Source organism: Bombina bombina, chromosome 6 (genome assembly GCF_027579735.1).
Source record: "Bombina bombina isolate aBomBom1 chromosome 6, aBomBom1.pri, whole genome shotgun sequence".
Lineage (NCBI taxonomy): Eukaryota > Metazoa > Chordata > Amphibia > Anura > Bombinatoridae > Bombina > Bombina bombina.
In genome coordinates this window covers 349,914,529-349,941,150 of record NC_069504.1, presented here as the reverse complement: position 1 = coordinate 349,941,150, position 26,622 = coordinate 349,914,529, and the positions used below count along the sequence as shown (strand labels likewise).

Here is a 26,622-nt window from a genome sequence, read left to right as displayed (position 1 = left end):
GCCGTCCAGCAGTCTCGTAAGCCAATCTGATGATGCTTTTAATCCAAAAAGAGAGAGAGGTAGAAGTTGCTTTTTGACCTCTCCTTTTACCTGAATAAACAACAAACAAGGAAGATGTTTGTCTAAAATCCTTTGTAGCATCTAAATAGAATTTTAGAGCGCGAACAACATCCAAATTGTGCAACAAACGTTCCTTCTTTGAAACTGGTTTTGGACACAGAGAAGGTACGATAATCTCCTGGTTAATGTTTTTGTTAGAAACAACTTTTGGAAGAAAACCAGGTTTAGTACGTAAAACCACCTTATCTGCATGGAACACCAGATAAGGAGGAGAACACTGCAGAGCAGATAATTCTGAGACTCTTCTAGCAGAAGAAATCGCAACTAAAAACAAAACTTTCCAAGATAATAACTTAATATCAACGGAATGTAAGGGTTCAAACGGAACCCCCTGAAGAACTGAAAGAACTAAATTGAGACTCCAAGGAGGAGTCAAAGGTTTGTAAACAGGCTTGATTCTAACCAGAGCCTGAACAAAGGCTTGAACATCTGGCACAGCTGCCAGCTTTTTGTGAAGTAATACCGACAAGGCAGAAATCTGTCCCTTCAGGGAACTTGCAGATAATCCTTTTTCCAATCCTTCTTGAAGGAAGGATAGAATCCTAGGAATCTTAACCTTGTCCCAAGGGAATCCTTTAGATTCACACCAACAGATATATTTTTTCCAAATTTTGTGGTAAATCTTTCTAGTCACAGGCTTTCTGGCCTGAACAAGAGTATCGATAACAGAATCTGAGAATCCTCGCTTCGATAAAATCAAGCGTTCAATCTCCAAGCAGTCAGCTGGAGTGAAACCAGATTCGGATGTTCGAACGGACCCTGAACAAGAAGGTCTCGTCTCAAAGGTAGCTTCCAAGGTGGAGCCGATGACATATTCACCAGATCTGCATACCAAGTCCTGCGTGGCCACGCAGGAGCTATCAAGATCACCGACGCCCTCTCCTGCTTGATCCTGGCTATCAGCCTGGGGATGAGAGGAAATGGCGGGAACACATAAGCTAGTTTGAAGGTCCAAGGTGCTACTAGTGCATCCACTAGAGCCGCCTTGGGATCCCTGGATCTGGCCCCGTAGCAAGGAACTTTGAAGTTCTGACGAGAGGCCATCAGATCCATGTCTGGAATGCCCCACAGGTGAGTGACTTGGGCAAAGATTTCCGGATGGAGTTCCCACTCCCCCGGATGCAATGTCTGCCGACTCAGAAAATCCGCTTCCCAATTTTCCACTCCTGGGATGTGGATAGCAGACAGGTGGCAGGAGTGAGACTCCGCCCAAAGAATAATTTTGGTTACTTCTTCCATCGCTAGGGAACTCCTTGTTCCCCCCTGATGGTTGATGTACGCAACAGTCGTCATGTTGTCTGATTGAAACCGTATGAACCTGGTCCTCGCAAGCTGGGGCCAGGCCTGGAGAGCATTGAATATCGCTCTCAGTTCCAGAATATTTATCGGTAGAAGAGATTCTTCCCGAAACCAAAGACCCTGAGCTTTCAGGGATCCCCAGACCGCGCCCCAGCCTATCAGACTGGCGTCGGTCGTGACAATGACCCACTCTGGTCTGTGGAACATCATCCCTTGAGACAGATTGTCCAGGGACAGCCACCAACGGAGTGAGTCTCTGGTTCTCTGATTTACTTGTATCTTCGGAGACAAGTCTGTATAGTCCCCATTCCACTGACTGAGCATGCACAGTTGTAATGGTCTTAGATGAATGCGCGCAAAAGGAACTATGTCCATCGCCGCCACCATCAACCCGATCACTTCCATGCACTGAGCTATGGAAGGAAGAGGAACGGAATGAAGTATCCGACAAGAGTCCAGAAGCTTTGTTTTTCTGGCCTCTGTTAGAAAGATCCTCATTTCTAAGGAGTCTATAATTGTTCCCAAGAAGGGAACCCTTGTTGACGGGGATAGAGAACTCTTTTCCACGTTCACTTTCCAGCCGTGAGATCTGAGAAAGGCCAGGACAATGTCCGTGTGAGCCTTTGCTTGAGGAAGGGACGACGCTTGAATCAGAATGTCGTCCAGGTAAGGTACTACTGCAATGCCCCTTGGTCTTAGCACCGCTAGAAGGGACCCTAGTACCTTTGTGAAAATCCTTGGAGCAGTGGCTAATCCGAAAGGAAGCGCCACGAACTGGTAATGTTTGTCCAGGAATGCAAACCTTAGGAACCGATGATGTTCCTTGTGGATAGGAATATGTAGATACGCATCCTTTAAATCCACCGTGGTCATGAATTGACCTTCCTGGATGGAAGGGAGGATAGTTCGAATGGTTTCCATCTTGAACGATGGGACCTTGAGAAATTTGTTTAAGATCTTGAGATCTAGGATTGGTCTGAACGTTCCCTCTTTTTTGGGAACTATGAACAGATTGGAGTAGAACCCCATCCCTTGTTCTCTTAATGGAACAGGATGAATCACTCCCATTTTTAACAGGTCTTCTACACAATGTAAGAACGCCTGTCTTTTTATGTGGTCTGAAGACAACTGCGACCTGTGGAACCTCCCCCTTGGGGGAAGTCCCTTGAATTCCAGAAGATAACCCTGGGAGACTATTTCTAGCGCCCAAGGATCCAGAACATCTCTTGCCCAAGCCTGAGCGAAGAGAGAGAGTCTGCCCCCCACCAGATCCGGTCCCGGATCGGGGGCCAATATTTCATGCTGTCTTGGTAGCAGTGGCAGGTTTTTTGGCCTGCTTTCCCTTGTTCCAGCCTTGCATTGGTCTCCAAGCTGGCTTGGCCTGAGAAGTATTACCCTCTTGCTTAGAGGACGTAGCACCTTGGGCTGGTCCGTTTTTACGAAAGGGACGAAAATTAGGTCTATTTTTTGCCTTGAAAGGCCGATCCTGAGGAAGGGCGTGGCCCTTACCCCCAGTGATATCAGAGATAATCTCCTTCAAGTCAGGACCAAACAACGTTTTCCCCTTGAAAGGAATGTTTAGTAGCTTGTTCTTGGAAGACGCATCAGCCGACCAAGATTTCAACCAAAGCGCTCTGCGCGCCACAATAGCAAACCCAGAGTTCTTAGCCGCTAACTTAGCCAATTGCAAAGAGGCGTCTAGAGTGAAAGAATTAGCCAATTTGAGAGCATTGATTCTGTCCATAATCTCCTCATAAGGAGGAGAGTCACTATCGAGCACCTTAAGCAGTTCATCAAACCAGAAATATGCGGCAGTAGTGACAGGGACAATGCATGAAATGGGTTGTAGAAGGTAACCCTGCTGAATAAACATCTTTTTAAGCAAACCTTCTAATTTTTTATCCATAGGATCTTTGAAAGCACAACTATCCTCTATGGGAATAGTGGTGCGTTTGTTTAAAGTAGAAACCGCTCCCTCGACCTTGGGGACTGACTGCCATAAGTCCTTTCTGGGGTCGACCATAGGAAACAATTTTTTAAATATGGGGGGAGGGACGAAAGGAATACCGGGCCTTTCCCATTCTTTATTAACAATGTCCGCCACCCGCTTGGGTATAGGAAAAGCTTCTGGGAGCCCCGGCACCTCTAGGAACTTGTCCATTTTACATAGTTTCTCTGGGATGACTAAATTTTCACAATCATCCAGAGTGGATAATACCTCCTTAAGCAAAATGCGGAGATGTTCCAATTTAAATTTAAATGTAATCACATCAGATTCAGCCTGCTGAGAAATGTTCCCTAAATCAGTAATTTCTCCCTCAGACAAAACCTCCCTGGCCCCCTCAGATTGGGTTAGGGGCCCTTCAGAGATATTAATATCAGCGTCGTCATGCTCTTCAGTAACTAAAACAGAGCAGCCACGCTTACGCTGACAAGGGTTCATTTTGGCTAAAATGTTTTTAACAGAATTATCCATTACAGCCGTTAATTGTTGCATAGTAAGGAGTATTGGCGCGCTAGATGTACTAGGGGCCTCCTGAGTGGGCAAGACTCGTGTAGACGAAGGAGGGAATGATGCAGTACCATGCTTACTCCCCTCACTTGAGGAATCATCTTGGGCATCATTGTCATTATCACATAAATCACATTTATTTAAATGAATAGGAATTCTGGCTTCCCCACATTCAGAACACAGTCTATCTGGTAGTTCAGACATGTTAAACAGGCATAAACTTGATCAGAAAGTACAAAAAACGTTTTAAAATAAAACCGTTACTGTCACTTTAAATTTTAAACTGAACACACTTTATTACTGCAATTGCGAAAAAACATGAAGGAATTGTTCAAAATTCACCAAATTTTCACCACAGCGTCTTAAAGCCTTGAAAATATTGCACACCAATTTTGGAAGCTTTAACCCTTAAAATAACGGAACCGGAGCCGTTTTAAGCTTTAAACCCCTTTACAGTCCCTGGTATCTGCTTTGCTGAGACCCAACCAAACCCAAAGGGGAATACGATACCAAATGACGCCTTCAGAAGTCTTTTATAAGTATCAGAGCTCCTCTCACATGCGACTGCATGCCATGCCTCTCAAAAACAAGTGCGCAACACCGGCGCGAAAATGAGACTCTGCCTATGCTTTGGGAAAGCCCCTAAAGAATAAGGTGTCTAAAACAGTGCCTGCCGATATTATTATATCAAAATACCCAGATAAAATGATTCCTCAAGGCTAAATATGTGTTAATAATCAATCGATTTAGCCCAGAAAAAGTCTACAGTTTAAATAAGCCCTTGTGAAGCCCTTATTTACAATCGTAATAAACATGGCTTACCGGATCCCATAGGGAAAATGAAAGCTTCCAGCATTACATCGTCTTGTTAGAATGTGTCATACCTCAAGCAGCAAGGGACTGCAAACTGTTCCCCCAACTGAAGTTAATTGCTCTCAACAGTCCTGTGTGGAACAGCCATGGATTTTAGTTACGGTTGCTAAAATCATTTTCCTCATACAAACAGAATTCTTCATCTCTTTTCTGTTTCTGAGTAAATAGTACGTACCAGCACTATTTGAAAATAACAAACTCTTGATTGAATAATGAAAAACTACAGTTAAACACTAAAAAACTCTAAGCCATCTCCGTGGAGATGTTGCCTGTACAACGGCAAAGAGAATGACTGGGGTAGGCGGAGCCTAGGAGGGATCATGTGACCAGCTTTGCTGGGCTCTTTGCCATTTCCTGTTGGGGAAGAGAATATCCCACAAGTAAGGATGACGCCGTGGACCGGACACACCTATGTTGGAGAAAAATCATATACATGTTAATATCATTATTTTAAAGCACAACAAAAATATTATTTAAAAAAAAGAATACAATTAATATAACAAATATGTGTTTAAATATATACGGTCATATGTTAGATCTGAACTAGGTAGACTGTAGTACACAACTAAAAAGGATGTTAGTTCAGCTCTGATTTGCCAGTATCCTGTGAAGCCGCAAGCGCAGGGAGTTACATGACAATTTTTTGTTGGGGGGGATTATACATTAAAAAGTTATATGAGAAGTAAGGTGATTATTGAAAGCTATATTGGGGAAGGCAAATTACCTTTTATAGTTCCTTTAAACAGACTGAATGACATAAAATTTATGTTATAAATTAATATTGCTCAAGAGATTGTATTTCCAGAAGGATATAAATCTGGAGAGAAAAAAAGAGTGCAACGAAAATGGCACAGTGTAAAAACTGACCTTTGTAAGTATAGCTTAGAGGAGAGAAGGAAAAGAAGGCAGAGAAGTGATAATACATAAACCTTCAAATATAGTAAGGTACACAGTGAAGCTGTGGATTTTTCATGAAAAGATCAATACCAGAACACTGGGTCATTATACCAAGGGGCAGGGGTACAGGTTCATGAGTTTTTTGTGCACGCTTTATCTTAAAGAAAGGAAGGTGGATTGAAGGAATAGACTTTCAATGAACATCATCAGGAGAAACACTCGGCGAGATTACGAGTCTTGCGTTAGCCTTAAAAAGCAGCGTTGAGGGGTCCCAACGCTGCTTTTTAATGCCCGCTGGTATTACGAGTCAGGCAGGAAAGGGTCTACCGCTCAATTTTTTTCCGCGATTTTAGCTTACCGCAAATCCCCTTACGTCAAATGCGTATCCTATCTTTTTAATGGGATTTGCCTAACGCCGGTATTACGATCGCCTGAAAAAGTGAGCGGTAGACCCTCTCCTGTCCAGACTCCTACCGCATTTAAAAGTCAGTAGTTAGGAGTTTTATGGGCTAACTCCGTAGCATAAAACTCTTAACTAAAGTGCTAAAAGTACACTAACACCCATAAACTACCTATTAACCCCTAAACCGAGGCCCCCCCCCCCATCGGAAACACTTAACTAATATGTTTAACCCCTAATCTGCCGACCGGACATCGCCGCCACTTAAATATATTAACCCCTAAACCGCCGCACTCCCGCCTCGCAAACACTAGTTAAATTTTATTAACCCCTAATCTGCTGTCCCTAACATCGCCAACACCTACCTACATTAACCCCTAATCTTCTGACCCCAACGTTGCTGCTACTATATTAAATTTATTACCCCTAAACCTAAGTCTAACCCTAAGTCTAACCCCCCCATCTTAAATATAATTTAAATTAAACAAAATAAATTAACCCTATTTAAAACTAAATACTTACCAATAAAATAAACCCTAAGATAGCTACAATATAACTAATAGTTACATTATAGCTAGCTTAGGATTTATTTCTATTTTACAGGCAACTTTGTATTTATTTAAACTAGGTAGAATAGTTATTAAATATTTAATAACTACCTAGCTAAAATAAGTACAAATTTACCTGTAAAATAAACCCTAACCTAAGTTACAATTACACCTAACACCACACTATAATTAAACTAATAACCTAAACTACCTACAATTAATTACAATTAAATTAAATAAACTAAATTACAGAAAAAAAAAGAAATACAAAAATTTTAAACTAATTACACCTAATCTAATCCTCCTAATAAAATAAAAAGCCCCCCAAAATAATTCCCTACCCTATACTAAATTACAAATAGCCCTTAAAAGGGCCTTTTGCGGGCATTGCCCCAAAGTAATCAGCTCTTTTACCTGTAAAAAAAAATTACAATACCCCCCCAACATTAAAACCCACCACCCACACACCCAACCCTACTCTAAAACATACCCAATCCCCCCTTAAAAAAAACCTAACACCACCCCCTTGAAGATCACCCTACCTTGAGCCGTCTTCACCCAGCTGGGCACAAGTGGTCCTCCAGAGGGTCCGAAGTCTTCATCCTATCCGGCCAGAAGAGGACATCCAGAACGGCAGAAGGCTTCATCCAGGCGGCATCTTCTATCTTCATCCTTCCGGAGCAGAGCGGGTCCATCTTCAAGACATCCGACGCAGAGAATCCTATCAGCCAATCGGAATTAAGGTAGGAAAAATCATATTGGCTGATGCAATCAGCCAATAGGATTGAGCTCGCATTCTATTGGCTGTTCCAATCAGCCAATATAATGTGAGGTCAATCCTATTGGCTGATTGCATCAGCCAATAGGATTTTTCCTACCTTAATTCCGATTGGCTGATAGGATTCTATCAGCCAATCGGAATTCAAGGGACGCCATCTTGGATGACGTCATTTAAAGGACCAGTCATTCAGTCGTCGGCCGTCGGATGAAGAGGATGCTCCGCGTCGGATGTCTTGAAGATGGACCTGCTCCACTCCGGAAGGATGAAGATAGAAGATGCCGCCTGGATGTCCTCTTCTGGCAAGATAGGATGAAGACTTCGGACCCTCTGGAGGACCACTTGTGCCCGGCTGGGTAAAGACGGCTCAAGGTAGGGTGATCTTTAAGGGGGTAGTGTTAGGTTTTTTTAAGGGGGGATTGGGTGGGTTTTAGAGTAGGGTTGGGTGTGTGGGTGGTGGGTTTTAATGTTGGGGGGTATTGTATTTTTTTTTTTACAGGTGAAAGAGCTGATTACATTGGGGCAATGCCCCGCAAAAGGCCCTTTTAAGGGCTATTTGTAATTTAGTATAGGGTAGGGAATTTTATTAGGGGGATTAGATTAGGTGTAATTAGTTTAAAATTCTTGTAATTCTTTTTTTTTCTGTAATTTGTAATTTAGTGGATTTAATTTAATTGTAATTAATTGTAGGTAGTTTAGGTAATTAGTTTAATTATAGTGTAGTGTTAGGTGTAATTGTAACTTAGGTTACAGTTTATTTTACAGGTAATTTTGTACTTATTTTAGCTAGGTAGTTAGTAAATAGTTAATAACTATTTAATAACTATTCTACCTAGTTAAAATAAATACAAAATTGCCTGTAAAATAAAAATAAATCCTAAAATAGCTACAATGTAACTATTAGTTATATTGTAGCTAGCTTAGGGTTTATTTTATCGGTAAGTATTTAGTTTTAAATAGGATTAATTTATGTTAAATTAATTTTGTTTAATTTAAATTATATTTAAGTTAGGGGGGGTTAGACTTAAGGTTAGACTTAGGTTTAGGGGTTAATAAGTTTAATATAGTTGTGGCGACGTTGGGGGTGGCAGATTAGGGGTTAATAAATATAATGTAGGTGTCGGCGATGTTGGGGGCAGTAGATTAGGGGTTCATAAGTATAATGTAGGTGGCGGCGGTGTCCGGAGCGGCAGATTAGGGGTTAATAATCTAATGTAGGTGGCGACGATGTCGGGGGCGGAAGATTAGGGGTTAATAAGTGTAATATTAGGGATGTTTAGACTCGGGGTTCATGTTAGGGTGTTAGGTGCAGACATAACTTATTTCTCCATAGGAAACAATGGGGCTGCGTTAGGAGCTGAACGCTGCTTTTTTGCAGGTGTTAGGTTGTTTTTCAGCCAGCTCAGCCCCATTGTTTCCTATGGGGAAATCGTGCACGAGCACGTTTTGCCAGCTTACTGCTACTGTAAGCAACGCTGGTATTGAGATAAGATGTGGAGCTACATTTTGCTCAACGCTCAATTTTCTGAGGCTAACGCCGGCTTGCAGAAAACTCATAATACCAGCGTTGGCTTAAGTGAGCGGTAAGAAAAAAAGGCTTGTTAGCCCCGCACAGCTTTACCGACAAAAATGGTAATCTAGGCGACTGTTAGGGAAATAAAGAATGCCTGGGATAGGCATAAAGTTATCTATATAATTAATGTAGCCTACACTAAAAAATAAATTAATTATAAGTCAACTTGATGGGTCTTCTGGTTCTTATCTACTATCCAAACATTTGTTTTTATGTTCTTGTGGTTGCTTAAAAACTTGCACAAAATAGTATTTTATACGAGTAGAATGTGTCAGAAGCTATAATAAATATACCAGCTTGTGACAAATACACAAACCAGAGCAGCACTACATTATTAATTAACATCATTAACTTTAGCGGTAGCTGAGAAAATAAATAATATTTTCAATAAGTTGTGAGATGAAGTGATTACCGTCTGACCATGCACTGTAAAAATATTCATGTTCTGATAATACATGTGCAGATTTTCATTCATTTTTATACAGAAAAAACAGTCTACACTGCATAAAATTCACGGTGTACAAATTGGGATGTACATAATGATTATATAAACATGCATAATACCATTGTTTAACCTGCAATCTGTAAATAGAGATCGTAATTAAATATTAACAGTTCATACAGGAAGCTTGTCGCGATTCCTCTCGGTAAGGAAGTCCAGCTGAAGATCATGTAAATAATATAAGAAGGATTTCCCATTTCGATCACAGTATAATAATGACTTGTTGACAAACTCCTGAAGCATGTCTTCTACATCTTCCTGATCCATATTCCACAGCTGGCAAAAAACCTGCAAGAAGGAAACATTACAGGTTACAAACTACAGACACTTGTGTCATACACATTCTTGCATTGCAACAAACTTTTTATGACAAGAGATCTTAAAGGGACAGTCTAGTCAAAATAAAACTTTCATGATTCAGATAGGGCATGCAATTTTAAACAACTTTCCAATCTACTTTTATCATCAAATTTGCTTTGCTCACTTGTTATTTTGTTTTGAAAGCCAAACCTAGTTAGGTTCAAACTGATTTTTAAACTATTGAAAACCGCCTCCTACGTCAGCATTTTGACAGTTTTTCACAGTTAGATAGTGCTAGTTCAAGTGTGTCAAATAGATAAGATTGTGCTCACTCCCGTGGAGTTGTTTAGGAGTCAGCCCTGATTGGCTACAATACATGTCTGTCAAAAGCACTGAGATAAGGGGCAGTCTGAAGAGGCTTAGATACAAGGTAATCACAGAGGTAAAAAGTATATAAATATAACAGTGTTGGTTATGCAAAACTGGGGAATGGGTAATAAAGGGATTATATCTTTTTAAACAATGACAATTCTGGATTAGATTTAGGCTTACCTGATAATTTTCTTTTCTTCTGACGGGAAGAGTCCACAGCTGCATTCATTACTTTTGGGAATTCAGAACCTGGCCACCAGGCTTAAATACCTCCCCCACTTCCCTCCTCCCCCAGTCATTCTGACGAGGGATCAAGGAACAATAGAAGAAATATCAGGGTGAAAAAAGGTGCAAGAAGAAACAAAAAAGGGATCTGGATACAGACCCCCAAAATTCCAGTCAAAGACAGGAAAAACAAACCCGGGCACCCAAAAATTCGAAACCAGCTTAAATATTTAATAACCCCTGAGGAACCACTAGGTTACCCCATCCGGAGTAGACTTTGCACCAGAGGCGAAGTAATCACAGTCATATCCAAGACACCTTGGACATTGAACGTTCACTAAATGTCCCATACACAGAGAGCTTAGGACACCCACAGCGGGATACAACTCCCAACATAAAGGGTGATAGGCAATAGTGAAGCCACACAGCCACTCTGGAAGGCAATAAGGCTCTAGGGATAATTTCTAAGTCCAAAGACTAAGTAACATATGAGAAAACAGAAAACACTGCTTAGGAAAGCTAGCTTTTCTCATCTGTCTTGTGATTCTGGAGACAAAGGAGCATTATCTGGGTTCAAGCCCACAACCTCCTGCTTCAGATGCGGTGAAACTAACCACATCTCCCTTAGAAACTAGGTAGAGAAGCTAACAAAAGTCTCCAAGATCCTCAGAATCCACTCCCCTGACACCCCTACATCTTGAGGATTGAAGAAGGAGCATGTATCCTAGTCCCTGGTGGGAAAAAAAAACCAAACGCCTAAGCAGGGCCGACACAGGAAAGGGGGGAGACAATCTAATCTGTACATCTCCCAAAAAGATGTTAGCAGACGAGATCCCGGAAGTAGAATAACCAAAAAGCTTTAAAGGGACAGTCTACACCAGAATTTTTATTGTTTTAAAAGATAGATAATCCCTTTATTACCCATTTCCCAGTTTTGCATAACTAACACATTTATAATAATATACTTTTAACCTCTGTGATTATCTTGTATCTAAGCCTCTGCTTAAACCTTTAAACCTCTAAACCTTTTTTCAGTTCTTTTGACAGACTTGCAGTCTAGCCAATCAGTGCCTGCTCCCAGATAACTTCTCGTGCACGAGCACAGTGTTATCTATATGAAATACGTGAACTAACACCCTCTACTGGTGAAAAACTGTTAAAATGCAATCTGAAAGAGGTGGGCTTCAAGGTCTAAGAAATTAGCATATGAACCTCCTAGGTTAAGCTTTCAACTAAGAATACCAAGAGAACAAAGCAAAATTGGTGATAAAAGTAAATTGGAAAATTGTTTAAAATTACATGCTCTATCTGAATCATGAAAGTTTATTTTGGCCTAGACTGTCCCTTTAACTTCCAGAAACAGATGACCTGAAGCCAACCCCAAGGGAGGGGACAAAAAGGCCCATCAACCTCAACCCGAAAGAAGAGAGACCGTCATCAAGGAAAACAGATTCCAAGAGGAGAACCTCAAAACAGAAGACGAGGGAATTCGAGACCCCATGAGGACTCGATAAAAGGATTTAAAGACATAACAATGTACTAACACCTTAACATGCGAATTCCGCGGAAGTGCCCCAATTATCCACAAAATCGCTATTATCAAATTCCAGAGAAGAAATATTTCCGACTGAGAAGTCATTATGGACATGAGATTCTTAAAAAATTAATAATACATCCTAACCTGATCAAATAAAAGAAGAGCAGCACTCGCAGGTGAACGCCCAAGAGGAATGGGTACACCAACGGGACCAGCCAATCAGAAAACCTATTCTTCCACAGCTCAGAACTAGAATAAGATACCCAAAAAGGAAAGGAAAATTGAAGATGACCAAGAAATTAACCTCATCCCCACACGTCTAACCCAGCTTGCCGTCTGGAACAGAAGACCGTAGTACTGGGATCCTCCAGCACCGCCAAAACATGCCATAGCAGGACACGAAGGCGCGCCAGTCTATAACGAAAAGCAAGACTTAACTCTGCCGGGGCAACTGATGACCCCGACCCCAAAGGTTGGGCCCCTGAAGCTTCAGAGGAGACCGCTTCCCCAGATGGCTGATCTGACCCAGGCGATCCCACGCCTGACGAACCCCGGTTAGCATAACATGGACAGTATCTCAGCAACACCTCCTCTGGAAGATGTAAATGCGCCAGGGTCATATATATGGCCATGCGGAACCGTGTCGTAACCTCTGGAGGAAACAAGCCGGCTTCCGGAGAAGGGGTAACGGCATTAGGGACACCTGCTTGCGTAGCCAAAGAAGGTTCTAGGGATATGGGATCCCCAGGGGCGGATGGCTCGGCGGACTCTAAGTTCCCTGTATCGAGAAAAGAGAGCACTCTAGAGCGGCATTCGGAACATAACTGATGTGCATGGATTACCTGGGCCATTTCATACTCTTCACAAGAAGTAGAATCTGAATCAGAGACATCCATCTCCAAAAAGTCAGAATCCTCCATAACTTGGTATATAGAAATTATGGACAGAAAAATAAAATATGGCACCTTACACCCCAATGGCTGGGGCACTCACCACCTCCTGAGACCCAGACAGCTAGCGAAACAGACTCTCTCCGTCGCCACGCGGTCAGGAATACGGAAATGGAGCACAGAAGCGTGACCACGCCTGGTCACAAGGTTCACTCACCGTGCAGTCCATAGAAAAGCATGCCAAGGCCTACAAGGGCTGCGCAGCCTGACAAGAAAGGCTGTTATGTTCCGATCTAGCCACGAGCCCAAATAACACTACACATTAGCAGACAGAATCACATAACAAACATGATTAAAGTCCCCCCTGTTCAATAACCCCCCTCAGGAGATATTAACCCTCGATTCCTCAAAGATAAAGGAGTCCCACTGAGACCCTGACTTCTTCGTTTACATTACTTTATTCACCTCATCGAAGTAAAATGAAACTCTCTTACCAGAATCAACGCAGTGGAACAGGAACATGGCCCTTCAAGTGTGACAGATAGTAGCCTCGCTTCTGATATGGACTTGAGAGAAGAAAGCAGGCAGCACGAGTCGGGATGGCTTTGCAGAAAGACTCTCCCTGCATCTCCAGACTAACATTCATCCATGCTCTTACTGAGAGGCTGACAGGATTACTTAAAACTCCAGTCCCATTTCGAAGAGTACTGCCCTCCATAAGAGACTATATAAAAATCTTCCGACACTTCTCTGCCAACCTCCTGTGACGAAAGGCAAAGAATGACTGGGGGATGAGGGAAGTGGCGGAGCTATTTAAGCCTTTGGCTGGGAGTGTCTTTGCCTCCTCCTGGTGGCCAGGTTCTGAATTCCCAAAAGTAATGAATGCAGCTGTGGACTCTTCCCGTTTAAGAAGAAAAACATGTTTTCATAAATAGCAGAGATATACATATTTTCTGGCACTTAAAAAACCCCTGCGACATCAGGATTATATCATACATGAGATGAATCTTGGCGGACTCTAAGGTTCCTTAAAAAGTGCATTAGGCTCTTCTCTATTGTAAACAAATATACTTTCACTAATACGGCTGATTTTTATTTTTGCACAGTCGGTCTTGTCTGGTTTGGTATTGTCAGTCCACCACACACAATATATCTCAAATATACTAAAACCAAAAATTCTAGAAAAGCACAATTTCCAAAATCATAAAAAACATTAATTGAACATAATTTGCAAAAGCTACATAAAATTTACTTTGATCATTAATAAAATGTGATAAATTACACATATTTGCCCATGTGAACTCAATCTCTGCCCACTATGGCACCCAATTTAATTAAACAGTGATTACAAATATAACATTAATTTGTGCTGATTTGTGGTGCAAAAACAAATGTTTGTGCCATTTTGGTTTGAAGATATTGTACATTATAGTGACCTCACTCTCCATCCACTTTGCACACCATGAATTTAAATTGTAAATATATAGCATTAGTTTGTGATGCGTTTGTGCCACACACAAAAAAAACCAGCAAAGTTTGGTTTGGTTTGCCGGTTTGGTTTCTGATATACAACGCAATGGGCTAGATTACAAGTGGAGTGCTAAATATCGATTGCACACAAGCGATATGAGCACTCCATTGAGAAATACCAGTGCATGCTAATGTGCGCTGGTATTAAATGTTAAGCACAATGCAAATACGAGCTCACGTTCACATTGCTAGGAAGGTACCATTTTTATTTTTTAATAAAATGCACTACATTGTATTTTGAGGGCATTTTGGGCATATTTATAAAAATAACCAGAGATCTGATCTCTGGTTATTTTTATAAGTACTAATTGCTACCGAGAGCTTGCGGTAGCAATAACCAGCCACGGGATAAGTTAGTGCTCTACTTGTAATCTAGACCAATGGGTAATATCAGTAACAAAAAAAGCACAAGTGCTCATTTTTGCCGCACAAAACAGCACAAAAGGAGCACAAAGTAATGGTATATTTTTATTTACGATGTAAATACATGGGGTGCAAAGTAGGCAATGATTGAGATCATATGGGCTAACATATAAAGTTCAATATCTCAAAAATCAAACCGGCACAAGCGTTCATTTTTGTGGCACAATTCAGCACAAAAACATAACAAATCAATGTTATATTTGTTTTTTTAATTACATAGAGTGCCATAATGGGCGGTGTTTGAGGTCACATGGGCTAAAATATAATGTGTAATATCTCTGAAACCAAACTGGTACAAACATTTGTTTTTGCAGCAGAAATCAGCACAAATGAAGGGAATATTTGTACTCACAATTTGATTACATCTATCTAAATCATGTCCCTTTAATGATCCTCAAATGGCCATATTTAAAAAGATTAAAGGGCCATTAGAGAAATAAAATGACATGTTCTAATTTGTTAGATCATGCAATTTTACCGCTAGCAGTTCTGCAAATTTACGTGTTTAACCCCCGCAAATGGATCAGTGGAAGGTTCGACTCGGGACCAGCAGTGCGGTACTTTATTTTTTTTTAAATATATTTATTGTGCATAGCCAAAAATGATAACACAATAATAAAACAAAACATTTTACGCTACACAGGACAATCATGAAGATATGCAATTACAATATCAGCATAAACAGCAGAGATAAAGCCCACAGAGCAAGTAAATAACCACCAAAGCAAGACAATGAATATATCTTAAAATAAAGCATGCATGATTACATCCTCAGTCCGAAGAATAATTTATGTGACTAAATGAAACTCATAGTTAGGCTATTTTTTTTTTTCCACAGGTTCAAAAATTCGAACCCGAGTCAGACATAACAAGAACCAATCGAGACAATACAAAACAACACAAAATGAAACGACGGGAGAAGAGGAAGGAGCAGTGCGTTACTTTAACCGCTTTGTGGGGTTCAACTCATAGATCTGCAGCATCACTAGTGATAAAATGACCTGCTCTAACAAATTCATGTAACTTTATCATTATAAAGTCCCTTTAAATTATTGTATGTTAATAACTCAAAATGTACTGTTACATTTAAATTTCTTTACAAAATGTAATGCCTTTTAACTGCACCTGTGTGGGGACTTTCACATCTTTTTCTAAGACTGAGAAATCTTTGTAGTATTCCTGAAGTTTTTCTGGCAGCGCATCCACACTTATAGACATGGCTTCATCCAAGGCCTCATAATCATAGGAGGAGGATTTCCTTATTCTTTTAAACTGTTTTCTTCGCAGCTGCTTGAGGTAAAAACTCCACCGATTCGGAAAATCTCTCAAAAGCGCTCCAATCAGCGACACGACAAGAGGCGAGCCTGTAATTACATTAATATAAATAAATATATTTTTAAATGAAATTTTTTGCAAATGCTGCTTGGCTAAATCCTTTCTTCTTAAAAAAAAAAAACATTCTGACCCTCCAATTAATTTACTTAAAGTGATGGAACAAATAAAGAGGACTTTCATTCATAAAGTTTAAAATACTTCATTCTGAAAGCTCCTTTATTTGTTTGCAGTGTTCGCTGCACTGAGTTGCTATTTGGCTGAGAGGTAACAATTACCCCTTTTAGCCAATAGCCGTGCGTGAAATCCAGCTTGGCGCCGCAATATATGCAATAAACGACACCTCTCAGCCAAATAGCGTTGTGCTGTGGGATGCCTTAGCAGCTTAGTGCGGCGAATGCTGCAAACAAATAAAAGAACCTTTCAGAATGAAGTATTTTATACTTCACACCTGAAAGTCCCCTTTATTTGTTCCAAAGGTAAATTGTAGCGTTTCACAAGCGCTAGGATTTACTATCACTTTAACATCATGTTGCACTCCAAAAGTTCGACTAAATGTAAAAAAGAAAAAACATATCCAGTAAAATAATTTGGAAAATATATATTGCATGCAATCTAAAACTGAAATCTAAAACTTTCATTGTTGAGAGCTAAAGCTTAAAGGTACATGAAACCCAAAAGTGTTTTCTAATTTACTATTCTCAAATTTGCTTCATTCTCTTTTTATTCTTTGTTGAAGGAGTAGCAATGCACTGCTGGGACCTAGCAGAACACATCAGGTGAGCCAATGAAAAGATGCCTATATATGCAGTGACCTCCCAGTAGTGCATTGCTTTTCCTGAGCCTGCCACGGTATGCTTTTCAACCAAAGGATACCAAGAAAACTAAAAAACATAGTAAATTGGAACGTTGTTTAAAAATGCATGCTCTATCTAAACAATGAAAGAAAAAAATTGTTTTCATGTCCTTTTAAATAAAGAGTATATAGATTTTTATTTAATTTGTAAAACGTACTTATCCATCAAGAAATAATTTGTAACCTGGGAAAAACAAATTAAAAGGAACATAAAAACACAAAACTTTTCTTTTGTGATTAAGGTAGAGCACTGAATGTTTAACAACTTTACAAATTACTTCTATTATCAAATTTTCTTTGTTCACTTGCTATTTTTTTAGGAGCATACCTAGGTATGAGCAGCACTGTGATTCCGAGAGCTAGCTGCTTATTGGTGGTTACACATATGCCTGTTGCTAATTGGCTCAACTGATGTGTTCACCTATCTCCCAGTAGTGCATTGCTGCACCTTCAACAAAAGATAAGGAAATTAAGCAATTCTGATAATAAAGTTCATTGAAAAGTTGTATTAAATTGTGTGCACTATCTGAAACATGAAATTAAACATTTGGATTTATGTCCCTTTAAATAAAAGACAGATTAAAGGGACAGTCTACACCAGAATTTTTATTGTTTTAAAAACATAATTTATGTAAGAACTTACCTGATAAATTCATTTCTTTCATATTAGCAAGAGTCCATGAGCTAGTGACGTATGGGATTATACATTCCTACCAGGAGGGGCAAAGTTTCCCAAACCTCAAAATGCCTATAAATACACCCCTCACCACACCCACAATTCAGTTTAACGAATAGCCAAGAAGTGGGGTGATAAGAAAGGAGCGAAAGCATCAAAATAAGGAATTGGAATAATTGTGCTTTATACAAAAAAATCATAACCACCACAAAAAAGGTGGGCCTCATGGACTCTTGCTAATATGAAAGAAATGAATTTATCAGGTAAGTTCTTACATAAATTATGTTTTCTTTCATGTAATTAGCAAGAGTCCATGAGCTAGTGACGTATGGGATAGCAGATACCCAAGATGTGGAACTTCCACGCAAGAGTCACTAGAGAGGGAGGGATAAAATAAAGACAGCCAATTCTGCTGAAAAAATAATCCACAACCCAAATCAAAAAGTTTTAATCTTTTAATGAAAAAAACTGAAATTATAAGCAGAAGAATCAAACTTAAACAGCTGCCTGAAGTACTTTTCTACCAAAAACTGCTTCAGAAGAGAAAACATCAAAATGGTAGAATTTAGTAAAAGTATGCAAAGACCAAGTTGCTGCTTTGCAAATCTGATCGAAAATGGACAAACAATATGGCGATTGAGAGGGCGCTAATAAGCTGGGTGTACTTAACACACCTAATTAATTAAGATTATATCAAAACAAAGAATAAATCAAATACGGTGAATTTTGTCAATCTTTTACTAGTGGAAATAATCCCTGATTTGTGCAATACATAAATTCATAAAACAATATATGAAAACATTTGAAGACACATAAAATAAAATTAGATACAATATCTTTAACTAGTACTGTAGGAATACCACCCTGATATAAAAATATAATAAGCGCTTTTAAAAATAAAATTGATCAATGTTTAAGTCCTTAAAATCAATTAATTTATTCCTGGATATAATGGACAATCTTTGTAGTCCTTATATATTTTCAACAGATGAAATCCCTTTGGGTGTATGGTTTATTGCATACAAGACTTATCTCTGTGATTAAAATTAATATACTGGATAAAAGCGATAAAATGTTCCTTATTTACGATACTTTGTATCCTTGCTTGGTTATATATATAACTTTAACTCACAGAAAGTTGCAGCGACTGTATCCAGATGTCGCTGTGATGTATCTCAGAAACTGTGGTCTTTAATCATAACACGCTCCTTGCGTGTGGGCCGCTTTGTGTACTGCAGCTCCTACCCTCTGGCACAGGATTCTCCACTCCCTCCGTGGGGAGGTGACCGGCAGAGGTACGCCGCTCCTTGCGTGTGAGTATCTGATGAGCTGTTTATCTTTTGCTTCCAATGTTCACAGCTCCCTGCTTGTGACAAACAGTCTGGATTTTCGTAAGTGCGATCCTCGAGGTGGAATGGGCACCCGCTCTTATCGTTAATACGCGCGGGTAAATACTAGGTACCTAGTGGGTTTGGTTCTGGTAACAGGCAACTTCAACTTCTACGCGTTTCACCCATGTGTGTGGGCTTTATCAAGATATCAGTTGCTGCCAGAACTTGGATTTAAAAAGCCATTACTTCCTTCTCATTGGTTAATATGTTTCCAGGTGATTGTTTCTTAAGGTGGATTTCTCAGGTGAATGTTTCTTAAGGTGGAATCACAATAGTTCTTATTTTGTTCCTTTGGGAATCTTAATTTCCCATGTTTTCTTGTTATGTTTCTTTGGCACTAATGAAACTGTGGAATGATTTTATATATATAAAGCAATAGTAATGTGAATATAATTGTAATTATTACTGCCTCAGGGTGGTAATTCCCAAGGGTGGTATTCCATTGTTAAAAACGAAAAAAAGAAAAAAAAAAGGACAATATGAATACAATGAAAATATCAATAAAAAATAATAATAAATACACGAAATATAAGAAAAAAATAAAAAAAAATAAAAGTTAAATAAATATAAGAAAAACGGATGTAAAAAATGTATATATTAATCACTATGATCTAGGGAAATATGCTCATTTTATATTAAGTTATATAATTGATATGACTATAATTGTGTATATTTCTTCTTTTTGTGATAAAATGGGCTTCTTAATAGTACTCTACTTTTTATTATTTATTCTCTTTAAAAATGAATCTGTAAATTATTTCAGGGTGGTTTCTGTTGCACATGAATAGTTAGGTAAGTATTCTAACGGGTTATACTGCTAAAAAGGGGGATAAATCTAACTCTGAATTTAACCCTCTAGGATAGAGGGTATCTAATTTATATATTATTTCTGATTCTTTTTTAAGGAGTTTAGCCTCAAAATCCCCTCCTCTCCAATTACCTCTGACTATACAGATCCCCCAAAACTTGAAATGTTGTAGATTATTGTTATGGGTTTCCCTAAAATGCTTGTATAAATGGGTGTCGAGATTGCCTTTATCAATGTTACATAAATGTTCTCGGATCCTGTCACGTAACATTCGGGTGGTCTCTCCAATATAAACTAAATTGCAAGAACATTTAATGAGGTATATAACTCCCTTAGTTGAACATCTAATTATGTCTTTTATGGCAAAATCTTCTCCTATTCCATCTATATATACAGAACTATTTTTATTACTATATCTGCACGCTCTACATAAATTGCAGGGAAAAAAACCTTTGGGGGAATGGCCTTTAAGATCTTTTTCTACCAGATTTTTGCTTTCCCTCTTTAATTCACTTGGTGCTAAAATTTGTTTAAGATTTCTCGCTTTTTTGAATATGATTTTAGGTTTATGAGCTAATAGATCTCCTATTATGGGGTCCTTTTTAATTATATGCCAGTGTTTATTGACTATTTTCCTTATTAATTGGTGGTTTTCGCTATAGTCTGTAATGAGGGCTATATCATATTCATTCTTTTCCACAGTGGTAGTCATAGTGTCTTTATTCCTATATTGTAAGAGTGAGCTTCTTTCTGTTGTACTTGCTCTATTTATGGCCCCTTCGATCTCTTGTTCTGAATAGCCTCTATCATAAAATCTTTGTTGTAGAACTTTAACCCGAGTTTCGAAATCAGTATATTTGGAACAGTTTTTTCTAATTCTAAGGAACTGTCCAGTCGGTACGTTCCCTTTCCATTTTTCATAGTGACAACTTTTCTTATGTATGTAGTTATTGCAATCTACTTTTTTGAAGAATGTTCTTGTTTCTATATTACCTTCTTCTACATATATTTCTAGGTCTAGGAAAGAAATGGATGTTCTACTGTACTCATAAGTGAAGTGTAGGCCTTTATCATTAATGTTCATTGTTTCAAAAAATTGCTTCAGTCTCTCTTCAGAGCCTCTCCACACAATAAGAATGTCATCTATATACCGTTTAAAGAGCACGAGGTCCGCACCAAATTCTTGTGTCCTGAGGAAATTATCCTCCCAGTTGCCCATAAATATATTGGCGTAACTTGGCGCGAACCTCGTGCCCATCGCGGTACCTTCTAACTGTAGGTAGTACTTTCCATTGAATTCAAAATAATTATTTTCTAAAATGAATTTGATACCCTTCAGAATAAAATTATTTAGTTGTGTACTGATATTACTATCTTGATTCAGGATTGATTCTACTGCCTGTAGACCCTTGGTGTGGTCTATAACTGTATAAAGTGATGTGACATCACTAGTTGCGAGAATCAGATTTTCTTCCCACTCTATGTTCTCTATCAATTGCAGTACTTGAGTTGAATCTCTAAGATAGGTGTTTAAATTTTTAACGTACTTTTGTAGAAAAATATCTACATATCTAGATAAATTACATGTGACGGATCCAATCCCTGAAATAATTGGTCTCCCGGGGGGGTTTTCCAAGCTCTTATGTACCTTTGGTAGGAAGTAAAAGATGGGGGTTCGAGGAAATTTTGGATATAAATATTGGAATTCATTCTCATTTAAAACCCCAACATCTTTTCCTTCCTCCAAAATTGACAACAAGTTTTTCATAATTCTCTTTGTGGGGTTAAGGTCCAGAGTTTTATACGTCCTGGGATCATTAAGGATTCTATTTGCTTCATTGACATAGTTGATTCTACTCATAACGACTACCCCCCCACACCTTTATCGGCCGGTTTTATAACTACTTGTTTGTTGTTTTGTAGCTTTTTTATAATTTCTCTATCTTTCTTTGTTAGATTGAAATTTGGTTTAAATTTTTTTGGGTTGCTTTCTTTTAGATCTTTAAGAACTATTTTTTCAAACGTCTCTAAGTTTGAGCCTTTCGCAAATGTGGGATAAAATTTTGATACTGGTTTTAAATTGGTGTGTTTGGTATCAACCTTTATATCAGTTGAAATCTGAGGAAATCTAGAGGGGTTTACCTGTTTTTCCAAGGGGTTTTTTAGGAAAAAACGTTTTAATGTTAGTTTCCTAACAAATTGTTTCACATGTATGTGAGTGTTGAATTTGTTAAGAGTAGTTGATGGGGCAAAAGACATTCCTAACGATAGTATTCTTTTTTCATCCTCATTAAGATTTTCATTGCTGAGATTAAAAATCCCTGTGTTTTCTGAAACTATCTGACTCTTTTTGCCTCTCCTTCTATTCTTTCCTCCTCTTTGTCCTCTAACTGTCTTTTCTTTTGATTTAACGGAGTGTAGAATTTTTCTCTTTTTTCTAGGGCTAAGAGATCCTTTGTTGTGCCCTCCCTCAGAGGGCTTTTCTCTAAAAAAAAAACCTTTCATCTTTCAGGGGGGAAAATCTATTTTTTGTTTCAATATGCCAACTGTCATTTCTTACTCTCTGTGATCTTTCTTCAAAATAGTTAGCTTTAGAATTTTGGCTGTGGTAATAGTTTCTAAAGGGTCTCTGTTCTCTCTGTGGGTCATAATGGCTATTGAAATGTCTATTACCATAATAGTGTGATCTATTGTTATGAAAATTTGAGTCTGTGTTTGTATACTGTCTTGTTTGATTTGAGTTTGTATTTTGTGGATAGGCTCTACGGTTGTAATTATAATTATGATGTTCTTGATGAAAGAATGGTTGTTTTGGTTTATAATTGGATTGATATCTCCAATTGGTGTAATTATCGTGATGTTCAAAATGTCTTCTGTTATGTGGTTCTCTCCCATGTTTATCATTTGTATAGTTTCTTTCCCTTTGTGTCTCGTAGTTGTTTCTTTCTCTAAATCTGCCTTGCGTTTTGTATTCTCCATTTTAGGGAAACCCATAACAATAATCTACAACATTTCAAGTTTTGGGGGATCTGTATAGTCAGAGGTAATTGGAGAGGAGGGTATTTTGAGGCTAAACTCCTTAAAAAAGAATCAGAAATAATATATAAATTAGATACCCTCTATCCTAGAGGGTTAAATTCAGAGTTAGATTTATCCCCCTTTTTAGCAGTATAACCTGTTAGAATACTTACCTAACTATTCATGTGCAACAGAAACCACCCTGAAATAATTTACAGATTCATTTTTAAAGAGAATAAATAATAAAAAGTAGAGTACTATTAAGAAGCCCATTTTATCACAAAAAGAAAAAATATACACAATCATAGTCATATCAATTATATAACTTAATATAAAATTAGCATATTTCCCTAGATCATAGTGATTAATATATACATTTTTTACATCCGTTTTTCTTATATTTATTTAACTTTTTTTTTTTTTTTTTTTTTTCTTATATTTCGTGTATTTATTATTATTTTTTATTGATATTTTCATTGTATTCATATTGTCCTTTTTTTTTTTCTTTTTTCGTTTTTAACAATGGAATACCACCCTTGGGAATTACCACCCTGAGGCAGTAATAATTACAATTATATTCACATTACTATTGCTTTATATATATAAAATCATTCCACAGTTTCATTAGTGCCAAAGAAACATAACAAGAAAACATGGGAAATTAAGATTCCCAAAGGAACAAAATAAGAACTATTGTGATTCCACCTTAAGAAACAATCACCTGGAAACATATTAACCAATGAGAAGGAAGTAATGGCTTTTTAAATCCAAGTTCTGGCAGCAACTGATATCTTGATAAAGCCCACACACATGGGTGAAACGCGTAGAAGTTGAAGTTGCCTGTTACCAGAACCAAACCCACTAGGTACCTAGTATTTACCCGCGCGCATTAACGCTAAGAGCGGGTGCCCATTCCACCTCGAGGATCGCACTTACGAAAATCCAGACTGTTTGTCACAAGCAGGGAGCTGTGAACATTGGAAGCAAAAGATAAACAGCTCATCAGATACTCACACACAAGGAGCGGCGTACCTCTGCCGGTCACCTCCCCACGGAGGGAGTGGAGAATCCTGTGCCAGAGGGTAGGAGCTGCAGTACACAAAGCGGCCCACACGCAAGGAGCGTGTTACGATTAAAGACCACAGTTTCTGAGATACATCACAGCGACATCTGGATACAGTCGCTGCAACTTTCTGTGAGTTAAAGTTATATATATAACCAAGCAAGGATACAAAGTATCGTAAATAAGGAACATTTTATCGCTTTTATCCAGTATATTAATTTTAATCACAGAGATAAGTCTTGTATGCAATAAACCATACACCCAAAGGGATTTCATCTGTTGAAAATATATAAGGACTACAAAGATTGTCCATTATATCCAGGAATAAATTAATTGATTTTAAGGACTTAAACATTGATCAATTTTATTTTTAAAAGCGCTTTTTATATTTTTATATCAGGGTGGTATTCCTACAGTACTAGTTAAAGATATTGTATCTAATTTTATTTTATGTGTCTTCAAATGTTTTCATATATTGTTTTATGAATTTATGTATTGCACAAATCAGGGATTATTTCCACTAGTAAAAGATTGACAAAATTCACCGTATTTGATTTATTCTTTGTTTTGATATAATCTTAATTAATTAGGTGTGTTAAGTATACCCAGCTTATTAGCGCCCTCTCAATCGCCATATTGTTTGTCCATTTTCTATCTTGAGGAGATAGTGGAGAGTGGCTTAGGTATCCTTTTTAGATTTTAAGCGCTGACAACTCCTGTGCTATCTTGCAAATCTGATCAACAGAAGATTCATTCCTAAAAGCCCAGGAAGTAGAAACTGACCTAGTAGAATGAGCCGTAATCCTTTGAGGCGGAGATTTACCCGACTCTACATAAGCATGATGAATCAAAGATTTTAACCAAGACGCCAAAGAAATGGCAGAAGCCTTCTGACCTTTCCTAGAACCAGAAAAGATAACAAATAGACTAGAAGTCTTTCTGAAATCTTTAGTAGCTTCAACATAATATTTCAAAGCTCTTACTACATCCAAAGAATGTAAAGATCTCTCCAGAGAATTCTTAGGATTAGGACACAATGAAGGGACAACAATTTCTCTACTAATGTTGTTAGAATTCACAACTTCAGGTAAAAAATTAAATGAAGTCCGCAACACCCCCTTATCCTGATGAAAAATCAGAAAAGGAGATTCACAAGTAAGAGCAGATAACTCAGAAACTCTTCTAGCAGAAGAGATGGCCAAAAGGAACAAAACTTTCCAGGAAAGTAATTTAATATCCAGAGAATGCATAGGTTCAAACGGAGGAGCCTGTAAAGCCTTCAGAACCAAATTGAGACTCCAAGGAGGAGAGATTGACTTAATGACAGGCTTGATACGAACCAAAGCCTGTACAAAACAATGAATATCAGGATGATTAGCAATCTTTCTGTGAAAAAGAACAGAAAGAGCAGAGAATTGTCCTTTCAAGGAACTTGCAGACAAACCCTTATCCAAACCATCTTGAAGAAATTGTAAAATTCTAGGAATTCTAAAAGAATGCCAAGAGAATTTATGAGAAGAACACCAAGAAATGTAAGTCTTCCAGACTCGGTAATAGATCTTTCTAGACACAGATTTACGAGCCTGTAACATAGTATTAATCACTGAGTCAGAGAAACCTCTATGACTAAGTATTAAGCGTTCAATCTCCATACCTTCAAATTTAATGATTTGAGATCCTGATGGAAAAATGGGCCTTGAGACAGAAGGTCTGGCCTTAACGGAAGTGTCCAAGGTTGGCAACTTGCCATCCGAACAAGATCCGCATACCAAAACCTGTGTGGCCATGCTGGAGCAACCAGCAGTACAAACGAACGCTCCATTAGGATTTTGGAAATCACTTTTGGAAGAAGAACTAGAGGCGGAAAGATATAAGCAGGTTGATAATTCTAACGAAGCGACAACATGTCCACTGCTTCCGCCTGAGGATCCCTAGATCTGGACAGATACCTGGGAAGTTTCTTGTTTAGATGAGAGGCCATCAGATCTATTTCTGGAAGTCCCCAGATTTGAACAATCTGAAGAAATACCTCTGAGTGAAGAGACCATTCGCCCGGATGTAGCGTTTGGCGACTGATATAATCCGCTTCCCAATTGTCTATACCTGGGATGTGAACCGCAGAGATTAGACAGGAGCTGTTTTCCGCCCATACAAGTATCCGAGATACTTCTTTCATAGCCTGAGGACTGTGAGTCCCTCCTTGATGATTGACATACACCACGGTTGTGACATTGTCTGTCTGAAAACAAATAAATGATTCTCTCTTCAGAAGAGGCCAGAACTGAAGAGCTCTGAAAATCGCACGGAGTTCCAAAATGTTGATTGGTAATCTCGCCTCCTGAGATTCCCAAACCCCCTGCGCTGTCAGAGATCCCCATACAGCTCTCCAACCTGAAAGACTCGCATCTGTTGAGATCACAGTCCAGGTTGGACGAACAAAAGAGGCCCCTTGAATTAAACGATGGTGATCCAACCACCAAGTCAGAGAAGATCTAACATTGGGATTTAAGGATATTAATTGTGATATCTTTGTATAATCCCTGCACCATTGGTTCAGCATACAAAGCTGGAGAGGTCTCATGTGAAAACGAGCAAAAGGGATCGCGTCCGATGCAGCAGTCATGAGACCTAGAATTTCCATGCACAAAGCTACCGAAGGGAACGATTGAGACTGAAGGTTTCGACAAGCTGAAACCAAT

The 26,622-nt window shown here is 38.7% G+C and overlaps 1 protein-coding gene across 4 annotated transcripts in view; it reads right to left on the bottom strand.

Annotated features, from left to right (window-relative positions):
• The window catches only part of APAF1 (apoptotic peptidase activating factor 1), a 435,848-nt gene that overhangs the window by 335,037 nt on the left and 74,189 nt on the right, over positions 1 to 26,622 (bottom strand). For all 4 annotated transcript variants that reach the window (XM_053717008.1, XM_053717007.1, XM_053717010.1 and 1 more), the window contains 2 exons: positions 15,905 to 16,143; positions 9,623 to 9,790 (listed from right to left, as the gene is read on the bottom strand). In XM_053717008.1, coding sequence (XP_053572983.1) covers positions 9,623 to 9,790; positions 15,905 to 16,143 — 407 coding nt within the window. The remainder of the gene's footprint in view (positions 1 to 9,622; positions 9,791 to 15,904; positions 16,144 to 26,622) is intronic.